Source organism: Callithrix jacchus, chromosome 2 (genome assembly GCF_049354715.1).
Source record: "Callithrix jacchus isolate 240 chromosome 2, calJac240_pri, whole genome shotgun sequence".
Taxonomy (NCBI): domain Eukaryota; kingdom Metazoa; phylum Chordata; class Mammalia; order Primates; family Cebidae; genus Callithrix; species Callithrix jacchus.
The window spans coordinates 19,770,833-19,796,489 of NC_133503.1; the positions used below are offsets into that span (position 1 = coordinate 19,770,833).

Sequence of the window (25,657 nt, forward strand, 5' to 3'; positions counted from 1 at the left end):
CATGAGTCTTCCTCATTTTTGCATGAGCTGAGGTGAGGAGGCTGAGCACTACCTGGTTCAGCCCCAGTTGGGAATGTGCGTGCCAGCAACTGGCATTTTTCATCACCTGTGCACGTGCAAGAATTCCCACAAAATCCCCATGAGTACTGATTTTGGGCTGATGGATCCATTTTAGCAGCAAGCATATTTGCAATATGGGATCTGCAGATAACGAGGATCAACTGTACTTTAGACCTTGTGGGCTGAGAGGCAGAATGCAAGCTGTTCTGCAGGCACCTGGTATAACAGGATACATTTCCACAACCCTCCTAGTGATGGCGTGGAAAATATAATACTGATACTTGAATACGATATTTTGTTAAACAGGTTTACCTTGCATAAGAATGGGGTTCTAGTTTGGGTGCTAATGTTTTGCTTATTTGGCGTTCAGAGTTATTGCCTGTTCGATTTCAAATACTCACCTGCAAAAACCACTCTGAGCTCATGACCAACAGAGCAAGCTGTGATTCACCTGCCCCTTGTTTCAAGCATGTATGAAACCAGCTTAGCAATGCAAACCTCAGCCCACTATTTGGTTATTCCAGGCCCCTGGGGGAGAAGAAGACGGGCGCCAAAAGGCAGAAAAAGGTGGGCAATGCCCTCCTGAGCTTGTCCCGGAGCGTTCAGGAGCTCACGGAGGAGAACCAGAGCCTGAAGGAGGACCTGGACCGAGTGCTGAGCACCTCCCCCACCATCTCCAGAACACAGGGTACCTTCCCAAAAGCTACTCCAGGAGGGAGGCCAGGGAAGGGTGGGGTGTGGCCACTGTGCAGGCCCTACCCAGCACAGGCACCACAAGGGCAGATGTGAACCATTGGGTGATGCCAATTCTGTGTGCCAGCACCTGCCTCAGGCCACATGGTGTCCTGCCCTGGGAATGGAGCTGAGAATAGAAGCTTGCAGACATCCCTCGAGGAGACAATGCCATGGGAGGGAGAGAAGAGCTGGGTCAGATGGTGTCATATGCGTGATACCAGATGGCCGTAAGTGCCATGGAGAGCAATGGAGGAGGGGAGGAGGACACATTTTAGGGTGAGGCAGGTGGTGCATGCAGCTGCAAGCAGGGCTGACAGGAAGGCACCCCCAAGACAGTGACAGCTGAGCAGGACCTGGAGGGGCGAGGCAGCCATGAAGATGACAGCAGGGGTAGTATGGGCGGGGCAGGGCTGAGTGCCTGGGAGACACATGGAGTGTGGCCCCTGCGGCCCGGTGGGGTGGGGCAGGGTGCGGGAGGAGTTTTAGGGGTACCATGGAAGCATTAGAAGGTAGAGGGGGCTGGGCTGCTGTCCGAAGCCTTCTGCACTTGTCTAATGGGGCTGCTGGTGGCCCAGATGAGGGGAGCCATGGATATGGTGAAAGGTGGTCAGGGTCTGGATGTTTCTTGAAGCCGGTGCTTAAGGAAACTGCAGAAAGGGTGTAGGATCTGAGAGGGAGGAGCCAAGCTCCAAGGCGTTTTGTCCCAGCATCTGAGAGGACAGAGTTGCTATTTCCTGAGATGGGGAAGGCAGAGGGACAGGCTTGGGGGAAGGGCCACGAGAGATCTGAGTGCATGGGAGTGCAGACTAGGCAGTGGCTGTTTGCTGGTGCGGGGTGGAGGCCTGGGCTGGAGAGCTGAGCGTGCAGGTCACCAGCACTTAGGTGGATCAAGTGAGGTCACTGGAGTAAGAGGAGCAGGGGTCAGGCACTGAACCCGGCGGTGTATGCGGGGGCGAGGGGCAGCCAGCAAGGAGCTGTGCACACCAGGAAGCAAGTGCAGGCCAGGGACAGGCTGAGAACCGACAGTTAGTTTGGCAGAGTGACAGTCATCAGAGATCTTGATGAGAACCATCTTAATGGCTTGGTGAGGTGGAATCGGGAAAGAATGTCACCCCAAGACGCTTGGAGGCCGTTAGTACAGACAACTCTTCACGGTCCAAGGGGACAGAGACTGGATCGGTGCTGTTGAAACCCTCGGGTGGCCAGGACCTGTTGGTGTGGCTCTGGGGCCCCTCAGGCTGCTCCAGCTGCGGAAGAAGAGCCTCAGGCTGTACCTGAGAAGGGTGGCCCTGCCGGCAGTGCCCATCAGGACGGCTGTTTTGAAACTGCATTCCTTCCATCAGGTTACGTGGAATGGAGCAAGCCCCGGCTGCTGAGGCGCATTGTGGAACTGGAGAAGGTGAGCAGGCATCTCAGTGCCACTGTTGTTGACGACCACGGGCCTCGTGCCGTGGGGACAGCTCACAGGGTGGGGAAGGTGGCGCTGAGCATGGCAGTGGCTGTCTGCCAGGCAGCACCACACACCGACCGCAAGGAGGCTTCACTCAGGTCTAGACAAGGCTGAAGGTAGCTCTCACACCCCTTGCTAGGCTGGGAGCTTCTGGGCATGGCTGCAGGCAGATGCTTTGCACTGGAGCCCCTCACAGTCCAGTCCGCCCATGCAGGCTGTGGGCTGTGCGCTGCCCACCGACAACCAGGCGCTGCTTCCCACTACTTGAATCATGTTGGAATCCACAGAAAACTGTTCACCTACACCTGGCCAGTTAGAAATTCTGGGAAATAAACATTTCCGCATATCCGTGACTTTGCAAAGTAGGAAGCAGGCTGCTTCTGTTGAAATTGGACCTTTGTTTTCTGGGTTTTTTTTTTTTTTTTGAGATGGAGTCTTGCTCTGTTGCCCAGGCTGGCATGCAGTGTTGCAATCTCAGCTCGCTACAACCTCTGCCTCCTGGGTTTATGCAATTCTTCTGCCTCAGCCTCCTGAGTAGCTGGGATTACAGGTAACTGCCACTACGCCCAGCTAATTTTTGTATTTTTAGTAGAGATGGGGTTTCACTATGTTGGCCAGACTGGTCTCGAACTCCTGACCTCAAGTGATCCACCCACCTCAGCCTCCCAAAATGCTGGAATTATAGGCGTAAGCCACCACACCCAGCCTGGACCTTTGTATTTTAAATAGTAAGTTAGAGCATCTGTGTTGTTTGGCCAAGCAGAGTAAACCTAGAGGGAGAAATGTTTTTAAAAAATAGTTTTACATATTTACAATGTAGAAAGGCAGCCAGGTGCAATGGCTCACACCTGTAATCCCAGTACTTGAGAAGGCTGAGCTGGGAGGATCACTTGAGCCCAGGAGTTTGAGGCCAGCCTGGGCAACATAGCAAGACCTCATCGCTCTTTTTTTTATTATTATTTGTTTGGTTTTTTGTTTGTTTGTTTGTTTTTGCAAGACCCCATCTCTACAAAACTAAAAACAATTAGCTGGGTGTGGTGGTGCACACCCGTAGTCCCAGCTACTTGGGAAGCTGAGGCAGAAGGAACACTTGAGCCCAGGAGTTCAAGGCTGCAGTGAGCTGTGATTGCCCTCCAGCCTAGGTGACAGAGCCAGACCCTGTCTCTTAAAAAAAAGATGTTTATATAAATTGTGGGTATTTAAAATATAAAACTTGTTGGGAAGTCAAGGCACCTGGAGGCACAGTGGACAGCACATCCGAGAGCTGAGAGGCAGGAATGGAGGGCAGGGACAGGCTCAGCAGCACTTTGCTGGCAACACCAGAATGTCACTTGAGATGGAGAGCGTGAAGGTTGAAAATGTTGGCAGTTCTAGAAGGACAGCAGGGTAGATGATCACAAAGTTGTTTGACTTCTCTCCCCTGTGCCTTCCTCTCTTTTACTGGCTTCTGCCTGTGCCTTGCCTCGGCAGGGGTGTGCGGGTGCCCTGCTTCTGATTAAAGAGAACCGAGCAGGGAGCGTGCTCTTCCAGCAGCCCCGAGCCCTTTGGCGTCTCTAGCTAACTCGGGTCCCCTCAGAGCTTTCTTGTGGCCCTGCTGGAGATTCAGTTCACCCTGGTTCAGTGTCTCTTTTCTGGGTTTGGTAAATAGAAAGTAGAAATGAGAACTAGCATCTAACCACATGCCTGTGTTGCTTCCAGAAACTAAGTGTGATGGAGAGCTCAGAATCACATGCCAGAGAGCCAGTCAGATCACACCTGCCAGCCCGCCCTGCATCCAGCTCTGCATTGCACAGACAGCCACGAGAGGACCACCACGAGAACCACGAGTGTCTCCGAGGGGCTGTGAGAGACCTGAAGGAAGAGCGGACCGCCCTGCAGGAGCAGCTGCTGCAGAGAGAGTAAGTCCTCCTGAGGCCCTGCCAGCTGCCCCACAAATGCAGCTGCTGCAGAGAGAGGGGGTCCTCCTGAGGCCCTGCCAGCTGCCCCACAAATGCAGCTGCTGTAGAGAGAGGGTGGGTCCTCCTGAGGCCCTGCCAGCTCTCCCACAAATGCAGCTGCTGCGGAGAGAGGGGATCCTCCTGAGGCCCTGCCAGCTCTCCCACAAATGCAGCTGCTGTAGAGAGAGGGCGGGTCCTCCTGAGGCCCTGCCAGCTGCCCCACAAATGCAGCTGCTGTGGAGAGAGTGGATACTCCCGAGGCCCCGCCAGCAGCCTCATCAGGGAAGCAGCTCTCACTCCCTATGGAAACTGATTGTTGCCAGGTTAAGCAGTTAAGAATTTGGGAAACTATTCAGCTCGTAATAGTCGCTGCCTAAATATTTTTATATGATTCTAAAACTTCTTACATTTTGGTTGTGAAATAAAGGCAGCTTTAGTGATTAAAAAAAAAAGACACTAACTGACCATATTACATCATTAAAAGCATCAGAGGCTGGGCATGCCCATAATCCCAGCACTTTGGGAGGCCAGAGTGGGAAGATTGAGGCCTGGAGTTTCAGACCAGCCTGGGCAACATAGCAAGACTCCATCTCTACAAAAAAATTTTAAAAATTAACTGGGCTTGGTGGCTCATGCCTCCCAGTTATTTAGGAGGCCAACATAGGAGGATCCTTGAACCCAAGAGTTCAAGGCCACAGTGAGCCATGATTGTGTCACTGTACTCTAGCTTAGGCAACTGAGTGAGACCTCAACTCAAAAAAAAGTGTGGGGAACAGTGGGAGAGCACATTTAAATCTCTCCACCCTGAATTCCAGAGGATCTTCAAATTATCTATTAGAGAGGAATTTGCTTTCATTGATTTCTATAAAAGCAATTAGATTTTATGCATCATGGTCTTAATTCAGCAATATGTTAAATGGCATATGATAAATTAATACATATCAAATAAAGCATAAATGCTCCAGCCTGACACAGTGGCTCACACCTATAATGCCAGTACTTTGGGAGGCCAAGGTGGCAGGACTGCCTGAGCTCAGGAGTTCTAGACCAACCTGGGCAGCATGGTGAAACCCTGTCTTTACAAAAATTAGTCGGTCATGGTGGCTCAAGCCTGTAATCCCAGCTATTTGGGAAGTTTCGGTGGGAGAATCACTTGAGCCTGGGAAGTCGAGGCTGCAGTGAGCTATAATCGTACCACTGCATGCCAGCCTGGGTGACAGTGAGACTTTGTCTCAAAAAGAAAAGCAAAAGAAAACATAAATCTTGTGAAATACTTGGTGTGACCACAGGGTTGGGAAGGGAGAGCCTCACCAGCTGCTCTGGAGCTCCAAGTCTGTGGCCACGTAACACTCGGCCTGGCTCCTGTCTCGTCCTGTTCGTGGCTCCTCTGGGCTTCGCTCCATCATGAGTCAGCCATCTCCATTGTCTTTGGAATGATGTTTCTCTCTAGTTTGCAAGAACTACAGTGACTTGCCTGTCAGAGTGGCCTCTGAAGCCAGCAGCAGCAGCAGCTGGGAGCTGGTTAGAATGCAGGAGCCCAGCCCCTGTCCCCGGCCTTCAGAATCACACTCTGTGTCCAGTGGGATCTGCAGGCAATTTTTTTTTTTTTCTTTGAGACAGAATCTCACTCTGTTACCCAGGCTGGAGTGCAGTGGCACAATCTCAGCTCACAACAAACTCTGCCTCCCGAGTTCAAGTGATTCTCCTTCCTCAGCCTCCTGAGTAGCTGGGACTACAGGCATACACCACCACACCTGGCTAATTTTTGTATTTTTGTTGAGATGGGGTTTTGCCATGTTGGCCAGGCTGAGTCTCGAACTCCTGATCTCAAGTGATCCACCCACCTCGGCCTCCCAAAGTGCTGGGATTACAGGCTTGAGCCACCGTGGCTGGCCTTACAGGTGATATGTGAGCACCTCAGGGTCTGAGGAGAACTTGGCTAGTGCCTCCCAGCCTGTTAAGTTCTCTGCTGCCTGCTGTGAACAGCAGAAGGCCAACCTGTCACCACTGTCCTTTCCCCCCATGTGAGGTCTCAGAGCACAGTTATGCCAATTGATTATGCCTTTGTAAAAATTTGTATTTCACGACAAGCTTTTCCAGTTAAGCTAGTCATTATAGAGTTCATAGACATCAGGTAAAAAAAAAACTTCAAGGTAGTCATTGTGAAAGGTAAATAACTTCTGGAATTATCTATGAAGCTGTCAAGTGACATTACAAGAGCCACCTCTTATGAGCCCTTACCGTGTGACAGGGGCTCTGCTAAGCACTCTAGGGTTTCTCTCATTTACTACCAAGATTCACAGGCCCAGAGCAGTCAGGGCTCACAGACAGTATACCGTCCATCTGAGACACAGACACTAGTCTCCATCGAAGGCCAGGAAGTGGCCATTGCACCACATGGGACACAAGAAACTCATCTGGGAGTGGCTCAGCTCGACCCCAAGCAGGCAGCGCCATGGTCTAGGCAGGGCTGGCCCTGCCCCATTCATGGACCAGGTGCCTGCCTGCATCTCCCTCGGCTCGAGGTCTATGCGGATGCGTGGTGGCTGGAGGGGCAATTCCCCATTATATGGCTTAGTCCTGTTGATCCCCTGCACACAGCAGGTGCTGGGTTCAGGGGAGGCAGGGCACTGAGGTCTGTCCTTGGTGCTGTGTGATTAGAAATGGCCCTTTCGGGCTCCTCCTGCCTCACCACCCACTGTCCTAAGGAATCGTTGAGCACTGTCACTTTTCTGAAGCACCTTCCTGCTCTGTCACAACCTCTTTTTTTGTGAACACTGACGAGTATCCCATTCTATGTGTGCAGTTTGGAAGTAAAACAGCTCCTGCAGACGAAGGCCGACCTGGAGAAGGAGCTGGAGTGCGCCAGGGAGGGCGAGGAGGAGAGGAGAGAGCGAGAGAAGGCTTTGAGGTACGTGACCTGGGTCAGAGCTGGAGAGAGGACCCAGGCAAATCCTCGCTCTGGCCGTCACCGTGGCCTCCCACGGCAGCTCAGCCTCACTGCCAGCCAGCTTTTTAGAAAGGCCACAGCTGCCTGCAATCTTTCCATGGTTTTCTGTCACCCCAGCTCAGGAAAAACCTCTTGGTGCTGAACAAGGCCTGCCCTCTGGCATCATGGCCACCCTGCAGGGGCGTCCTCTGCTCTGGCCACTGCCTGCCCTTCCCAACCAGTCATCTCACTGGCCTCTGGTCACAGCAACCTGGGATTGGGCCGCCCTCGGCCTCAAAGTAACGCCATTCTCGAGAGCCAGGACACAGCGCCCAACCCCCGGCCCATCAGCTGCTGGTGGAGAAACACCCTGAGGTCGACCATGTGGAGGCGCAGAGTGGGCGGAAGCTCCAGCAGGCCTGGCCCGGGGATCCTCAAAAACCTGGTGCTCAGCAAAGGAAGCCAGACACAAAAGGCCGAGTAGCACACAATTCCATGTGCAGGAAACATCCAGGACGGACGACCCACGTAACTAGTGCTGCTGCTAGGGGCCGGGGAGGGGAGTGGGGACTGCTGACGAGCATGGGTTCCTTTCTGGGGCGATGCAAACATTCCGGAATTAGATAGTGCTGGTAGGTGCACAACATTGCGAATATGCGAAAATTCACTGAATTATACACTGTAAAATAGGGAATTTTATGTGATGAGTCTTAACTTTTTAAAATGCACAAAAAACTAGGTTAGAAATCTGAGCAGACATATTTAACACTTAGAATAATTAGTAAGACATAGATTACTGGAAAGAAAAAATATTGGTCGGGCACAGTGACTCACACCTATAATCTCAGCCCTTTGGGAGGCCGAGGTGGGTGGATCATGAGGTCAGCAGTTCAAGAGCAGCCTGGCTGAGTTGGTGAAATTAAAAACTATATAAATCAGCCAGGTGCGATGGCACGTGCCTGTAATCCCAGCTTGGACCTTGGCGCAGAGGTTTCAGTGAGCTGAGATTGCACCACTGCACTCCAACCTGAGCAACAAAGTGAGACTCTGTCTCAAAAAAAAAAAAAAACTAGGCTGGGCATAGTGGCTCACGCCTGTAATCCCAGCACTTTGGGAGGCCCAGGCGGGCAGATCACCTGACGTCGGGAGTTCAAGACACGTCTGACCAACATGGAGGAAACCCTGTCTCTACTAAAAATACAAAATTAGTCAAGTGTGGTAGTGCGCACCTGTAATCCCAGCTACTCAGGAGGCTGAGGCAGGAAAATCGCTTGGACCTGAGAGGTGGAGGTTTCAGTGAGCCGACATTGTGCCATTGCACTCCAGCCTGGGCAACAAGAAACTCCGTCTCAAAAAAACAAAACAAATATTTCATTTTTAGGAAAAATCTGACTGAATTCTATCAGAGGCTAGAATTAAAGTAAATCTGAAAGGGCACATGTACAGAAATGAATTACTATTTTTTGTCTTTAGTACCCGGAATGAAGATATAAATTGCAATGCTTTCCATTCATACTATTTACTAAAAGCCCAGCAATCCCTGCTTATTTATCTCAAATGCATGGGCTCAAGCCATTCTCCAGTCTTGGCCTCCTAGAAGGCTGGGATCAAAGGGGTGAGCCCCAGTGCCCAGCCTCCTACTTACTTATTATTCATATAATAGATTCTTTTTTAAGGTCTTAACTGTTTCAGGAGAGATGCTGGGCCCTGGGGGTCCTCAGCCCGGCCTCATGGGGCTTCCAGCCCAGAGCAGGAGACAGCAGGACGCCCCGCCCTGCCTTGGGGTTTTTGATAGTCAGGTCATAGCTGGGGCTCAGTGGCTCAGGCAGATGTGGCCCCGCCAGCTCTCTACTGGCTGTCTGGCATCCCCGTCTCAGCGTGGACCACCCGCCCCACTCTGCATTGGCGTTTCTGGTATAGTCAGGTCATAGCTGGTGCCCAGTGGCTGAGGTGTGGCCCCGCCAGCTCTCTACTGGCTGTCTGGCATCCCCCGTCTCAGCGTGGACCACCTGCCCCACTGTGCATTGGTGTTTCTGGTATAGTCAGGTCATAGCTGGTGCCCAGTGGCTCAGAGATGTGACCCCACTAGCTCTCTACGGCTGTCTGGTGTTCTCCTGTCTCGGCATGGATGCACCCTGCCTTGTGCTGGCCTTCATCACATGGTGACAGGTGAGGCATTATCTTTTCCCTTTTCGCCTTAGGGAGGAGATTGAGACACTTACCAGCAAGCTCCAAGAACTGCAAAAAAAGAAGAAAGAAGAGCAGGAGGATTGCCAGGAAGTTCCTTGTAAGGTATAGCGACCATTGGGTTTCATCTCCATCGAGCGCGGTGGGACTTTTGCTGGTTGTGATGGTTCCGACCATTGCCCTGCCCAGAGTTTTTTCTGACCATACACTGAAAATCCTACTCCCTTTTATCATCACAATTGATTCCTATAACTAATGTCGTGTGTATCGAAGTCCTGAGTTTTGGATTAATTGACTCTCAGCAAATTGACTTCTCAAACTAATATTTGAGTCTCAAGGCTGGTGAGTAGAGTGTCCCAAAAGCTCGGCCATGCTGAGGGTATAATTATGCGGCTGGAGCTGTCACCAAGAGGCAGGAGGGGCTTGGGAAGGCTGCGGGGGAAAAAGGACGAGGGCTCAGCCAGGCTCCTTCCTGGGCCTGGGCATGCATCCTCTCCTCTCATTTAAGTTCCAGAACATGAGGCTGGCAAGGCCTCAGCAGGCACTGCCCTCTGGCCTCCTGTGTCCTTCCTGCCATCACTCAGCTGTGCACTGGTTGAATGCAGAGTGACTGTTAGCAGGGACCCTAGGCAGATGCCCTCCCTGCCCCTCTACTCCCTCAGTGTGTGTGGATACCACCTGGGGGCAGCTGGCCAAGGTGGTGTCTGTGGCTCCCCGCTGCCTCCCTGGAGGGGTGACAGCCACGCTCTAGTCGCCATTGGCTGGTACTGCCTGCACTTGCACTTCTGGTGGCAGAAGGCCTCTGCACAAATCCCTTTCCAATGGGTAGGCTCCTTCAGAGGGCAGGTATGAGCAGGGAACCTGGTGTGACCATCCTGAGGCTTCACTTTGCTTCAAGAGGAGTGATAAAACCAGTGAGAAGCCACCGCCTGTGGTCCCAACTGCTCGGGATGCAGCGGGGGAGGATTGCTCGAGTCTAGGTGGTAGAGGCTGCAGTGAGCCAAGATCACACCACTGCACTCCAGCCTGGGCCCCAGAGCCGGACCTTGTCTCACTAAAAAAAAGAAAGAAAGAAAATATCTGAAAAGAGAGAAAGAAAAGACATATGTCTGAAAATAACTGCCAAAATATAGCCTCTTCTGTATGATGGGGTTATAAGCGGTTTTTTTTTTTTTTTTCATTTTATTTTAGTATTGTCTGAATTTTTCGTAATAAGCATGTATTAGCTTTGTGTTTTTTCCTTCTCAGGAAACATTTCTATTTTAGACAAAAGAAAGAGTGGGATTGAGTGTTCAGTGCTCCAAGTAGGGGAATCAGCTCGCAGCAGTCACATGGGAATGATTAATTGTAGGTTAAATGGAGTGACAAGAGTCGGTTTAAGAGTTGCCTCAAGGAATGGATAAGCATGTGAAAATGTAAATTTTTTTAGCTGTCTGTAGTTGCGTGAGTAAATGTTCATTTGTCTTCTGAGGAGCTGATTTTACCTTTCTGATCACGCTGGCACGGGCCATATACTAACAGATGATCTCACTGTAGTGGAACAGAGGCCTGAAAATGTGTCAGGACTAAGGGAAGATGAGGCTCTCCTTAGGGTCATGGAGTCGGAATGTGGAAGCCCAGGGCCAGAATACTGGTGCCAAGCAACTTGGTGCCACAGCTACCGGGATCTGGAAATGGCTGGCTGTGTGAATGTCCCCAGGGGCGTCTTTGCCAGGAATGCTAAGACGCACAGACACGCAAGTGACCATCCTAGGAAGTTTCCACTCCCAGTTTCCTAGGAACAAGAGGCAGGGCACACAAGGCCACACAGGAGTGGTGAGTCAGCCAGGAGGCAGCAGGGGCGCACAGAAGACCCAGGCCAGGGCCTTTATCATGGGAAGGATCAGGCAAGGCAAGGTGAGCCAGCTGGTTAGGGCTGGTGGGTTCAAATCTTTCCAGCAGGCTGGAAACGAAAAATTTCAACAGGACTGGGCCACCGGGTGGTCCCGACCTGTTCTGTGCCGGGCCCTGGGTGATTAAGGCTAAGGAGTATTGTGTCCTAGAATATGGCGCCCAACGCAGGAGATGATTCTGAGTGTGGGCACTGGATTGGCTGCTTGCATAGGAAGGTTGTGCCCAAAGGCAAACCCTTCACTGTCTAGGAATTGGCCAGGCCCAGAGGGGCAGCAAGGCCCCAGATGCCCAAGTGTCGGAACACACAGAAAACGTAAAGCCAGACCAATTGTTCTGTGTTTGTTCAAGTCTGTGGCAGGCCACCTGCACCTGGGCTTCAGCCCAGTACGCACTTGCAGCAGTCTTGTGTCTGCCTCTGGGGAGGGCTTTCTACAGCAGCGTGCTCTGCACTGAACTTGTATGCTTGACATGAGAGTCCTTTTCATGTGTACTGCATAGTGTCCTGTGGATGATACATTTGGAGCCATCAGTGTTAGAAATCATAATTTTTCTTTTTTTTTTTTTTAGAGACAGGGTCTCGCTCTGTTTCCCAGGCTAGACTACAGTGGCACAATCATGACTCACTGTAGCCTTGACCCCTGGGTTCAAGCGATCCTCCTGCCTCAGCCTCCCGAGTAGCTGAGACCACAGAGGCGCACCACCACACCCGGGTGTTTCTTAAATTTTTTCATAGAGGTGGGGTCTCTATATTGGCCAGGCTGGTCTTGAACTCTTGGGCTCAAGTGATCCTCCAGATTGGAGGGATTGCAGGGATCCTCCAGATCGCTTGGCCCCCCCAGATTGCTGGGATTACAGGCACGAGCCACTGCACCCAGCCTGAAATTATGGTCATTTCAGTCGTCAATACAACAATCTTGGCTTCCTTCTCCTTAAAAACCATGCTAGAAATATATTGCCTTTAATCCCAGAAATCCCATTTTTATAATTTAGAGGGTTAAACTAGAAAACAAAAAAGGACATCAGAAAAACAGTTCTTGCAGGAACAAAATGTGACAGGGCGTAGTGAGTGTGTGGCGGCTGTGTGAAGAAGCGTCCTCTCTCCCTCCCGGGACTCTGCGGCCAGATGGAGTTGAGGGAGTTGAAGGAGAAGCGCACCTGCACCTGCATGCTCGCTGAGATGCTGTTTCTTGGCAGTATGAGAGACCGCTGTTGTGTGGCACATGGGTGTGAGGAACAGATCTCTCCTCCACATTAATAAGTCTCAACTGATAAGCCCGGCTGCACCGTGCCAATTAATATCCTGTCCCCCTGCCCTGGCTTTATTGTACTCTTACTCCCTCAATTTCCTGCAGGCTCAAGAGCTCCCAACTCCCACTCCCAGCCCCGGGCACTTGGAGCAAGACTGGCCGCTGGATTCCAGTAAGGAGGGCCTCCTACCACCCCGCTCCTCATGCTCTGATGGGAGAAGAGACGCTGCCGCCAGGGTCCTGCAGGCCCAGTGGAAGATGTACAAGCACAAGGTGAGGCTCCCCAAGGTGACCTGGGCTGCTCCCTCTGAGTCTTCATGCTCCAAGGCAAGCCACTCCCTCTCTAGGAATGATGAGGCCTGGAGGGCCACCAGGGCCCCAGGTGTCCGATCACCATAACATGCTGAAATAAAAAACCTCATTCACACACCGACTCTTCCATTCTGGGTGCATTTTGTTCAGTAGTGAATATCTCAGAGCCAGATTGCTTTTCATATAGCTTTCTTCCAGAACTATTTGAAAGTAAGTTTTAGACTTTAGAAAACATCAGCATGTGTCTTCTAAGAAAAAGTGTCTTCTCTTACCTGACCACCACACTGTGATTGCATGATTGCACCTAGGATGGCCACAGCAGTTTCATGTCCTCACCTAACGGCCCAAGATGCCTCCTGCAGCTGTCTATTTCCGGCCAGCGGCAGGTCACAGCTGTTTTCGACACACCTCCCATCAGAGCCTGGGGGTTGGTTGGTTACATCTCCTTTCTTTTTTTTTAACCAACAGTTCATCCTGGCAATTGTTGTTTGTTTGTTTTTTTGAGATAGAGTCTTGTTCTATTGCCCAGGCTGGAGTGCATTGGTGTGATCTTGGGTCACTGCAGGCTCCACCTCCCAGGTTCTAGCAATTCTCCGGCCTCAGCCTCCCAAGCAGTTGTAATTACATGTGCCCACCACCACAACCAGCTAATTTTTATATTTTTATTAGCGACATGGTTTCACCATGTCACTTGGTCTCAAACTCCTGGCCTCAAGTGATCCACCCACCTTGGCTTCCCAAAGCACTACGATTACAGGCATGAGCTACCACACCCAGCCTTTTTTTTCTTTTTTCATAGATACAAGGTCTCACTCCATCACTCAGACTGGAGTACAGTGGCACCATCACAGCTCACTGCAGCCTCGACCTCTCCGGCTCAAGCAATCCTCCAGCCTCAGTCCCCCAAGTAGCTGGGACTATAGGCAGGCACCACCACACCCTGACAATTTTTGTAGAGACTGGTCTTGCTGTGTTGCTCAGGCTGGTCTCAAACTCCTGAGCTAAAGCCATTCACCTGCCTCAGCCTCCCAGAGCACTGGGATTACAGGTGTAAGCCACCGAACCTAGATTTTTTTCTTTTTCTTTTTTTTTTTTTTTTTTTTGAGATGGAGTTTCACTCTTATTGCCCAGGCTAGAGTGTCGTGTGGGGTGATCCAAGCTCAGTACAACCTCTGCTTCCTGGGTTCAAGTGATTCTCCTGCCTCAGCCTCCCAAGTAGCCGGGATTACAGGCATGTGCTACCACACCCAGCTAATTTTTGTATTTTTAGTAGACATGGGGTTTCACCATGTTGGCCAGACTGGTCTTGAACTCCTGACCTCAGGTGATCCACCTGCCTCGGCCTCCCAAAGTGCTGGGATTACAGGCGTGAGCCACCATACCAGGCCACGTTCAGTCTTTTAGAATGACCTGCGGTTGGTACTAATTGTAATGCTCAGATCGTGAGAACCTGGCCGCTGGCCCCCTCGGGTCTGCTCCTGGGTTGCTGTCCCGATGCATGCGTCGTCAGTTTTTGGCACAGGCAGATACGGCCCCCCTGTGCTTTCCCTTCCCCAGACCTGGATTTCGCCATTTTTGAGCCATTGGGTTTTTAGAAGCAACTGGCCATTTGCGTATTTCCTCTTCCCCTTGCATAATTATAAAGATAAACCTCAGGCAAAGATAAAAAGATATGTGCCAGGTGCCACAGCAAGGCTCGCCCCCACCCTCTACCCTGCTTGTGCAGCGCAGGTCAGGCACTGAGGCGCTGGGGCAGCAACCCTCCCATGTGCCATCTGCACCTGGGCTATACTCCACTAGGCCTGGATGCCCTCAGGGCCTCAGAGCCACCTTTGCTGTCGCTGCCTCCGTAAGCTCAGTCTCGCACGCTCTAAGGCTCCATTTCTGTAAGTAACGTCGTTGCTGTGTCTCTGGCTTCCTTGAGTCCCACCCCATTTCCCTTCGACTGTCACCTTCTTTGTGCTTGATATTTGGACTTTGTGCATTCTCCAGTGCCCCCGACCCCCCTAGCCTGGCCACTGTCTGTCCCTCTCATTGAGACTCTCTTTGCTGTACTCTGTACTGCCACTTTTATTCAGTGTGTATTTTTCTTTTTTTTTTTGAGACAGAGTCTCGCTCTGTGGCCCAGGCTGGAGTGCAGCGGTGTGATCCTGGATCACTGCAACCTCCGCCTCCCGGGTTCAATCGATTCTCCTGCCTCAGCCTCCTGAGTAGCTGAGATTAGAGCCATGTGCCACCATGCCCAGCTAAGTTTGTATTTTTAGTAGAGATGAGGTTTCACCATGTTAGTCAGGCTGGTCTTGAACTCCTGACTCGTGATTCACCTGCCTCAGCCTCCTAAAGTACTGGGAGTATAGGCGTAAGCCACCTTGCCCAGCCTTATTCAGTGAATATTTCTTTGCTTCCATTTTATATTCTGCTGGTCCTTGTACTCAGTTCCTCCTTAGTCTCCCAAGGGACAGATCCTTTGTGCAGTAGTACAGACGTGGGCTGTGTACTGATTACTATGGAAAACATCTATAAGAACATGTGCTCCGAGGGATTCTCTCTCCTGTGATATGGCGTGTGTCAGCTGCAGCCTGAGAAACTTCCCAAGACACCCTAGCGTGACTCTGATGACCAGTCAGTTTGGGGCCAGTGATCCAGACCCCAGAACCAAAGTCCCCTTCATCACATCCCCATCAGGCAGCCTCAGTCCGAGTTCTGGGGCTTATCCAGAGAGGACAGTGGTCTGGACACCGTGAGAGGGCTTTCTCACTTTGGTCCTCCTTACAAAGGTAGCACGGGAGGGAGGAGCCAGGGCTTCCAGGCCTCTTGTTGGCAGGATCAAGGAAGGAAACCCTGTGTGGGGAAACATTCATCTAGTGGTAATTCATATTTTTTTCCCTTATTTCAGAAAAAAGAGGCTGTTCTGGATGAGGTAAGCAAGGTTTATTTCATCATTTTCAAAAAACGGATTTGTACTTTGTCATAAAGTAGGTAACGGGATATTTAAAGATGCATCAAGTCCTTTTTTTTTTTTTTTTTTTTTTTTTTTTTAAGACAGAATCTCACTCTGTGGCCCAGGCTGGAATGCAGCGGCACAATCTTGGCTCACTGCAACCTCTGCCTCCCAGGTTCAAGTGATTCTCCTGCCTCAGCCTCCCAAGTAGCTGGGACTACAGGTGTGCACCACTGCGCCTGGATAATTTTTGTATTTTTAGTAGAGGCAGGATTTTACCACGATGGCCAGGCTGGGCTCTGAACTCCTGACCTCAGGTGATCCACCCATCTTGGCCTCCCAAAGTGCTGGAATTACAGGCATGAGCCAAAGCGCCTGGCGAGTCCCTATTTTCATGAAACCAAACCAGACCCCAACATTAAGTATAAAATACATAAGCAATAGAAACATCAAAAATATTTGGATAATTTCGCACTTTCAAAACTTCATTAATTCATTCCATTCATTCATTCTTTCCATGCACATTCAGTGATCACCAGCTCTGCATGGGGCAGTCTCAGAGATCCTGGGATGCAGAGGCTCACACACTCAGGTGAACAAGTTACAGCCCAGGGTGGCTCGCCCTGCACACAAAGGCCAAGAAGTCCCTTCGAGGGGTGACATGCAAGGCAGGCCTCTCAAGACTTGTCAGAGCTCGCCGGATGGGGAAGGTAGAGGAGGGTGTCCGAGCAGACCCGGTGGGATGAGGAGTCTGTGCGACAGGCAAGGGAGTGGAACTGGAATAGAGTTTGAGTGCCACCCATGGCCAAGAACTGACAGAGTGATGAACAGTTCAGTTCTAAGACATGAGCCTTTTCAAGGAGGAGCTAAAAAGTGAGAGCTTTATTTTGCTGGAGTCCTGGTGGCCTCGGCAGATGTGCCAGTCAGTGGCAGGTGCCGTCTCCCCATCCTGCTTCTCTCCCCAGCGTCCCCCATGCCTCAGAGTCCTCATCTCTAAGAGGGCAGTGAGGTCACCTGTGTGGGGTTTATCAGTGTGTGCGTAGTGTGTGGCGTGACATATATGCATGCCCCTCTCACCCCGCCAGCTGGTGCAGAGCCCCAGCACCTGGCAGCCACTTTACCAGAAGCTTCTGGGAAGCCTCCATGTGATCACCACACTCTAGTGGGTCGTTCATCCTTAATAGCCGGCGCTGCCTTGCCCTCCTTTGCTGAGCTTGTTTCCCACTCCCATATTCTTTTCCTTAAGACAAAACAGAGGTGCTTTCTCTTCCAACAGCGGCAGGCCTGCTAAACTCACATGGTGTGGGGCTTGATGGGCATGCTCATCATTCTAATGTGTTTGAGAGCTGGGAGGGTTCACAGGGCTAGAGGCAGATCGTTCAAAAATAAGTGCTTCTCCAAAAATGGAGCATGGACTTCAGACCTCACAGAGCTTCCCTGTCTATTTATTTTTTAATTAATTAATTAATTTTTTTTAGATAGAGTCTTACTCTGTCACCCAGGCTGGAGTGCAGTGGCGCAATCTTGGCTCACTGCAACCTCTGCCTCCCAGATTCAAAGCGATTCACATGCCTCAGCCTCCCAAGTAGCTGGGACTACAGGTGTGTACCACCATGCCTGGCTAATTTTTGTATTTTTAATAGAGATGGGGTTTTACCATACTGGCCAGGCTGGTCTCAAACTCCTGGGCTCAATGGATCCTCCCACCTCAGCCTCCCAAAACACTGGATGACAGGTGTGTGCCACACCCAGCTAATATTTTGTACAGACAGGGTCTTGCTATGTTGCCCAGGCTGGTCTGAATTTCCTGGCCTTAAGCCTCCTAAAGTGCTGGGATTATAGGCATGAACTGCTGCACCCAACCACATTTCTTAAGAAAATCATTTAAGATTAAGCTCAAAGGATAAATAATTCTCGTAGATCATTTTAGAGATCTCCTTGCCCCCTGCTTGACTTAGAAGACATATATGGAAACTAGATGAAGCCAATACACTATTCCAACCCAGAATAAACTCTGCCTCATGAAAACGTATGAAATACCAGCTCCTATTAGCAGCTGGAAGGGACTGCACTGAGCAGCGGGCTCCTTCCCATTTCCAGAGTCTGTTCAGGTGGTATCAGGCACCAGTGCCTGTACTCCCTGGGGCACTGGTTAGTTTCCCATGGACTGGGGTGAGTGGGAGTGAGGACAACTCTTTGGGAGACTGTGGCTATGCTACAGTGAGAGGCACCACATTCCCTGCTGCCACATAGTTCTTCCCTCTGCATCTCCCTCTCACCCACCATTGCCCTGGGCACTCACACCTGCTTTTCTCCCTTTCCTTCCCTGACAGGTAGCTGTGGTGCTTCAGGCAGCTTTCAGGGGACATCTGGTGCGGACAAAGCTCTTAGCAAGCAAAGCACATCGCTCAGAGGCGCCCAGTGTGCCAGGCCTCCCAGACCAGGTAACATCGGGGCACAGGCCGTCCCAGCTGCTGTCTCCAGAGCTGCCTCTCACACTCCGTCCACTGAGAAAGCGCAGGGCACTGCTCAGTCTCCACATCCCCGCTTGTCCAGCAGGCGTCCCCTACGCTCCATCCCTAGCCATGCAGGCCATACAGGCCCCTCTTCACAGGCCCTGGATGGATGTGGCTTTAGGGCCAGATTGCCTTGAGCTGCTCAAGAGTCAAGTAGTTCCATAAAGATGTAGCTAAAAACTACTAAAGCCAGGCACAGGCCATGCTGGCCCCTCCTCTGTAAGGAGGACAAGTGTTTGTTTCAGAATCTCTACAGTTTAAAACTTCAGAACCTGCCGACAGGAGGTTTCTCACTGACCAGCAATTCCCAGGGGGCAGGGCCACCCGAAGGGGAAACTGAGCCCTTCCTGTCTCCCTGACACCCAGGGCGCACTGGGGGCTGAGTTCTGGGAGCCGGTAGGGGGCTGCCATGGGGTCATCTTCCCTGCTGTCCTTGCACCACAGAGCTCTCCCGTGCCCCATGTTGCGAGCCCCATCGCCCAGGCCGATGGCAGCCCTACACAGGAGGAGGCCATCATCATCATCCAGTCCGCTCTTCGGGCACACCTGGCCCGGGCCAGCCACAGGTGAGTTGGGGTCACAGAGATGCGGGACACAGATGCTGCACGGGACACTGCCTGCTGCAGTGGGCCCAGAGCACTGGGTACAGGGCCTGCCGCCTGCCAGCAGGACCTCAGTTTGGGGCCAGAGTAAAGGCCTCATGTCCTGAGGACTCCCTGCTGCACCACAGACATGGAGTGGACTGGAAGTTCTGATCCTCAGGGAGACACCTTTCCAGAGTCCCTTCTTCCCTACTGGGAGGAGACCAGCCGAGGAGCTTCAGGCACCACAGAGCTCACGTCACCATCCATCTTGGCCTGGCTTTCAGCTGTGCTGATACATCGTCTCTTTGTAAAGAAAACTGTGATGTGATCTCATTGTTGGACATGGCATATGATAGGCAACTCGTGCAGGGTCTAGATGGCAGCCTTCCCACTGGCCTCCTTGGCAGATTCACTAGGACTCTCTTGGTGGCAGAAAACCCCTTGAAGTGAACCTGGGCAGAGGGGGAGTTCAGTAAGGGGAAGAGATGGCCTTGTTCCCTTACCCCCCTCTGCTTCACCTTGTGTGGGCTCATGCCCCTCTTACCATGGACACTCTGGTTCTCAGCCTCTGTGGCAGAGCCGCACAACCAACCAGCACTTCCAAGTGGGCAGTTTCCCCCTACAAGGCTGCATCTGCATTTCATGGTCCTGACCCTATGTGACCGGAATCCATCCATACTATGGATTCAGCTGAGTCGGGAACCCATCCCTGGGCAGGGAGCCCCAGCCAGGATGTGGAGGGCCATGCAACCACATCCCCTGGGAATGGCAGCTGCCTCACTCAGACAGGAGACAGGGAAGGGAGTTGTCTGAGGCCCTTTATAAAACCAAACTGGCCTGACATCAACATGGGCCCTGAGGAGATGGACAGGGGACATATGTGTCTGAGGCTCTTCATGACCAGACATGTCAGGATCCTGGGCGCATCTGGGGTACAGGGCTGGCCGTGTGTTTGCTTTTATTGGAATACTTGCCTCCAGGCAAATTACTGAGCCCTGCCGTAAACCTCAGAGAGGTCTGTATTCTCTAAAGTCAGAATCAGCTGGAGTTTTCTCTTTTTTCTAGCGCTACCAGTAAAAGAACCACCACCTCAGCTTCTGCTAATAGGAGATCGGCTTCAGCCACACACAGGGATGCCTCCTTGCCACCCTTCCTCGCAGCTCCTGGTAATTTCATTCATTTGGATTATGGCACGAGGGCAGCTGTTCTGAGGTCTAAGCCAAAGAGTAGCCGCCTCCAGAAAGCCTGGGCTGTGTTGGGACAGAAAGGAGGAGTGTCCCATCTGGAGCTGCCTTGAACTAAGCATCACCTTATGCCAGGAAGGCCCCTGACATGGCCTCCCTTGGCCCAGCTTGCTCCTTATCCCTGGGACTGTAGAAGTCCTTGCTTTCTGTCCTCCTACTCTCAGCTCCATCGGGACCAAGGCAGCTTCCTCCTTTGGGCCAGCATTTCTCTCGTTTGTTCATTTGTTAAGTAAAACTTTGTTATTATTTCCTTTTCTACTTTGTTAAAGCCCAAAGCCACTCAGTGAAGAAGTCCCTGGCACTGCAGGATACCACACCCTCATATGAGGCCTCATCCCTTCTCTGCCCAGAGCTGATGGGGGATGCCCCAGCAGGCCCCTGCCTTTCTCTGGCCATCAGTCCCCTCAAGTGCAAAGTAGCGAACAGGCTAGACAGCTTGAAAGCCACTTTTTGTTTGTTTTTGTTTTTGAGACAGAGTCTCACTTTGTCACCAGGCTAGAGTGCAATGGTGTGATTCTCCTGCCTCAGCCTCCCAAGTAGCTGGGACTACAGGCATGTACCACCATGCTCGGCTAATTTTTGTATTTTTAGTAGAGACAGGGTTTCACCGTGTTGGCCAGGATAGTCTCCATCTTTTGACCTTGTGATCCGCCCGCCTCAGCCTCCCAAAGTGTTGGGATTACAGGCATGAGCCACCACGCCCAGCCAAAAGCCCCTCTCCACCCCCAAATTTCTGCTGCTCTGTGTGGACTTGAGATTTCCTTCTTATTCTGCAGTTAGAAACCCCTCACTGACACTTTTCTGTAAACAGAGGCTGAGTGCAGAGGCGTGGTGTTGAGACCAGAGGCTATCAGGAGATAGACAAGTGCATCTTGAGATTCTGTAACGAGTGTGGCATGCAGGGCTGTCTTGCATGCGAAGTGTCAGGCCAAGGGCTTTGCCGTGCGGAGTCCTTAGGTCTCCAGGGTGGAGTTGGGAAAGGACAGGGGAGGAGACAGGACAGCAAGAAAAACCACAAAGGAAGTGGCTCTTCTGAGCCCAAAGGGTGAGGGTGAGGAGGGCTAGTGGGCAAAGGAAGGATGAGGCCTGTCCGGGACCATGTGCCTTTGTTTCAGTGTCCCTGCAGGACAGGCCCAGGGAGCCGGCCCCTCAGCATCACTCCAGTAAGTGTGGCGGGCAGAGGTCTCGCTTTCCCAAGGAGATCCCTCCTGTGATGACACAGAGGGAGTCATGGGAAGAGGCCGAGCCTGGGCCTACAGCAGACCTGGAGGCCCCAGCGCCTTGCCTCCCCAGGGGGTCCCATTAGGGGCTTTGTTTTAGAGAATCTCCTTGCACGAGCTGAGACTTACACCACAATTTGTCCTGGAAATCACCATGTATGAAATTACATTTTATTCATTTCAGTCATTTCTTAACCTAGTTTCGTCAGAGCTAGAAAACTTTGATATTCTCTCCAAAACCTCCATTTGTGAAGCTCAACAAAAAGATGAGCAGCCCTGGGGTTTCAGAGAAAATGTACAGACACGCAAAGCCTGAAAAGCCGCCGACCTTGCCTGTGACTCTCGGGCTCTGCAAAATGCTGTGAATTGTTCTCTAGGAGCCAGTTCTGCCGGCCTCACCAGACTGCGCGGGTGACCTTTAGCAGCTTTGATCAGGGCTAAAGCCTGCGTTGATGCTGCCCTTTTCTCTTGCTAAACACAAGTGATTTTAAAGGGGCAGGTTCATCATCCTGTCTGAAAGCACCATCACGGTGCCCCAGGGATTCAGCTTTACCGACCTAAGGAAATGTCTCCGTGAAAAGTATAAATCAAGCTTTTGTTTGAACTGATTTTTTTTTTTTTAAGAGAAAAAGGAAATAGACTTGAAAGCTGTTTTTAATTTCATAAGGTTCCCTTTACAATTCAAGAGAACAAAGACCAAAACCTGACTCAGCCACTTTCTAGCTGTGTACATTTCTTTGCTCTTTCGCTTTGCTTTCTTTTTCACTCTGTCACCCAGGCTAGAGTGCAGTGGTGCCATCATGGCTCACTGCAGCCTTGACCTCCCAGCCCCAAGCGATTCTTCTACCTCAGCTTCCCAAGTAACTGGGACTAGAGGCATGCACCACCATTTAGAGACAAGGTCCCCTATGTTGCCCAGGCTGGTTTTGAACTCCTGGGCTAGAGTTATAGGCCTGAGCCATTGCACCTAGCCTCTATCTGCATAACTTCCAACGATGAACTTTTAGACTCTGTCTCAGTTCTCACAACTATAAATCACACTACAGTGGATATAATTAATCTAAGAATTAAAATGCAAAAAGCATGATGTTTAGTACATGGGAAACAGTAAATGTTAGCTTCTTCAAAATTAAAGTCTGCCTTCAGAATGGGCTAAGTCATCTCTTCAGAGCTCTTCACGAAGACAGAATCTCATTATCTGACCCTGGTTCTCTGGCATTCCCTGTGTTTTCATCATACCTAAGTGAGTCAGGTGCACACTATCCCCATTAATGTCCTACATCAGTGGTCCAGCTGTTTTTGGTTAATAATCAATTTCTTTGAGAATCTGATAAAAAGCTATGGGTCCCCTCTCTCCAAAGCTTAGTGGTACAAAAGATGCTTATAACTTGGGAGCTGAGGAGGATCACAAACCCTGAGGAGACCCTGAATGAAACCCAGGTACACCCCTCATTCTAGACTGTCCTTCTGCCTTGATGCAGTGCCCTGGATGGGCTTCAGCTCCTCATTAGAAGGCCTCTGGGCTCCTAAACACATCTGTTTTACCTGGTTCATGGTTTTGCGTGGGCGATGGCCTTGGAGGAGCAAAGGCAGAGACTGTCGTCGTTGGAACATTCGTGGTTGTTGGAACACTCGTCGTTGGAACAGTAGTGCTCGTTCTAACAGCTGAAACAGTCATGACAGTCGGAGTAGTCGTGACCCTGGCTGGAGTGAGAAATCAACATGAGAGTGAGTGTGAATCAAACAAGAAGAAACAAGAGCCTCAGGCTGGAACTGTACCCTAGCACACCAATGACTGACTGTCCCTAGGTGATATTATCTCCCCTGAACTCTCAATCTTGGTCATTGCCCAGCTAGAATCTGTGACAGGGAAGGGCTTTGGAGACATGCCCCTCCTTCCAAAGGAAGAGCAGATGTATTGAAAGGTGTATATGGCTGGGCGCGGTGGCTCACGCCTGTAATCCCAGCACTTTGGGAGGCCAAGGCGGGTGGATCATGAGGTCAAGAGATCGAGACCATCCTTGTCAACATGGTGAAACCCTGTCTCTACTAAAAATACAAAAAAATTAGCTGGGCATGGTGGCTCGTGCCTGTAATCCCAGCTACTCAGGAGATGAGGTAGAATTGCCTGAACCCAGGAGGTGGAGATTGCGGTGAGCTGAGATTGCGCCATTGCACTCCAGCCTGGGTAACGAGCGAAACTCCACCTCAAAAAAAAAAGAAAGGTGTATATTCAGCAAGTAAAAACAGACACCTCATATTTGCATAGGAGCACTTTTTTTGGGTCAGGGTCTGTCTCTGTCATTTAGGCTGGACTGCACTGGCATCATCAGCAGCTCACTGTTGCCTCAAACACCCAGGCTCAAGCAATCCTCCTGCGTCAGCTTTCCAAGTAGCTGGGACTACATGCAGGCATCACCACACCTGGCTAATTAAAAAAAAAAACAAAAAACCCTTTTTTTGTAGAGGCTGGGTGTCGTGGCTCATGCATGTAATCCTAGCACTTTGTGGGACCAAGGTGGGTGGATTACTTCAGCTCAGGAGTTCAGAGTTCAAGCCCAGCCTGGGCAACAAGGCAAAACCCCATCTCTACAAAAAATAGCTAGGTGTGGTGGCACATGCCTGCAATCCCAGCTTCTCGGGAAGATGAGGCACAAGAACTGATTGAACCCCAGAGATCGAGGTTGCAGTGAGTTGAGATCGAGCCACTGCACTACAGCCTGGGAAAGAGAGTAAAATCCTGTCTCAAAAAAAAAAAAAGAAAAATTGACTTGATCCTGCTCACCCTTATAAGGGAAACAATCCAAGTCGAAAAGTTAAGGGACTGGGGCTGTAGCCTTGTGACCAAAAGAAAAGCTAAGAGACTGCAAATTAAAGTTCCTCTTAATTAAAATGAAAATAGAGACAAAGTTTATTAAGGTCATAGGTATTGGGTTCTATTATCATTGTAAGACCTTAGTGAAAGGAGACTCATTAAGAAAAAGCAAAATCCAGGTGTGGTGGTTCACGCCTGTAATTCCAGCACTTTGGGAAGCCGAGGTAGGCAGATCAGGAGTTCGAGACCAGCCTGGTCTACACGGTGACACCTTGTCTCTACTAAAACTACAAAAATTAGCCAGGCATGGTGGTGGTGCCTGCAGCCCTAGCTACTCGGGAAGTCGAGGGAGAAAAATCACTTGAACCCGAGAGGCGGAGGTTGCAGTGAGTCAAGATCATACTACTGCAGTCCAGTCTGGGCGACAGAATGAAACTCCATGTCAAAAAAAAAAAAAAAAAAAAAAATAGAAAAGAAAAAGCACCAGAAATGAGGAAATCCTCAAGAACCAACTTTCCTCAAATGGTAAGAAAAATTAGTATACCCACATAAAGATGATAAAATAGAATGTTCCCAGATTTTGGATTTCATGAACTTCTTAAAAACAACTGGCAAACAGACGTTGGAATGGAAATGGTTCCATCTAAGGTCACGTTAATTTTCAGAAAAGCAATTTTTGTGACATGATGTGAGGCATGCTTCAAAAAATCCAAGTTTGGGCCATGGGGAAGATAAAACCGTAAGCTTATAGAATGTACGTGGTTAGCAAGATTGAGCTGACAATTGTTAAAGCTGTGATGTATCTACAAGCAGCAACTTATATTTCCTACCTTTTATGTTTGAACTCCATTATAGTTTTAAAATGTTAAAAAGGGACGTTTTAACATTCTTCTACAACATATCTCATTAAAAAAAAAAAAGGACGGTTCCTAGGCCAGGTATAGTAGTAGCTCATGCCTGTAATCCCAGCACTTTAGGAGGCCCAGCCTGCTGCCTGGGCAACAGAATAAGACTTCATCTCAAAAAACAAAGACAGTTCCTTATTTTTTAATTTTTTTTTGAGATGGAATTTTGTTCTCGTTGTCCAGGCTGCAGTTCAATGGCACGATCTTGGCTCACTGCAACCTCTGCCTCCTGGGTTCAAGCAATTTCCTGTCTCAGCCTCCTGAGTAGCTGGGATTACAGGCATTCGCCATCACACACAGCTAATTTGGTATTTTTTAGTAGAGATGGGGTTTCTCTGTTTGGGCAGGCTGGTCTCAAACTCCGGATCTCAGGTGATTCACCTGCCGTAGCCTCCCAAAATGCTGGGATTACAAGCGTGAGCCACCCACTGTGCCTGGCCAGAACAGTTCTTTAAGGTGAATAAATAAAAGTCACTGCATTTTACTATGGAACAGTAAATGCTATTTCATGGACCAACTACTATGTTTGAATTACATTTGGCCCTCCATATTTGTGGGTTCTATATCCGTAGATTCAACCAAGACTTTGGATGGAAATTGTATGGGGGAAAAAGAAGGATATGTTGTCTGCTGTACTGAACAAGTATATACTTTTTTTTGCTTGTCATTATTTCCTAAATAA

General features: G+C 50.4%; 2 protein-coding genes across 16 annotated transcripts in view; one reads left to right on the top strand and one right to left on the bottom strand.

Annotated features, from left to right (window-relative positions):
- Positions 1-25,657, top strand: part of IQCE (IQ motif containing E) — an 84,833-nt gene that overhangs the window by 23,532 nt on the left and 35,644 nt on the right. For 8 of the 15 annotated variants that reach the window (XM_078358554.1, XM_078358559.1, XM_054249041.2 and 5 more), the window contains 10 exons: positions 585-748; positions 2,139-2,194; positions 3,944-4,143; positions 6,989-7,093; positions 9,313-9,403; positions 12,544-12,711; positions 15,647-15,670; positions 18,025-18,135; positions 18,652-18,773; positions 19,857-19,957. In XM_078358554.1, the coding sequence (XP_078214680.1) occupies positions 585-748; positions 2,139-2,194; positions 3,944-4,143; positions 6,989-7,093; positions 9,313-9,403; positions 12,544-12,711; positions 15,647-15,670; positions 18,025-18,135; positions 18,652-18,773; positions 19,857-19,957 (1,142 nt within the window). Of the gene's footprint in view, positions 1-584; positions 749-2,138; positions 2,195-3,943; positions 4,144-6,988; positions 7,094-9,312; positions 9,404-12,543; positions 12,712-15,646; positions 15,671-18,024; positions 18,136-18,651; positions 18,774-19,856; positions 20,282-21,455; positions 21,967-25,657 lie in introns of those variants that run through there. The other 7 variants (XM_078358573.1, XM_078358548.1, XM_078358569.1 and 4 more) reach the window with 2 other exon arrangements.
- The window catches only part of HAVCR2 (hepatitis A virus cellular receptor 2), a 64,687-nt gene continuing 54,694 nt past the window's right edge, over positions 15,665-25,657 (bottom strand). The window contains exons 10-11 of the transcript XR_013530577.1: positions 22,801-22,959; positions 15,665-19,243 (exon numbers count right to left, since the gene is read on the bottom strand). The gene's annotated coding sequence lies outside the window, so the exon portion shown is untranslated. The remainder of the gene's footprint in view (positions 19,244-22,800; positions 22,960-25,657) is intronic.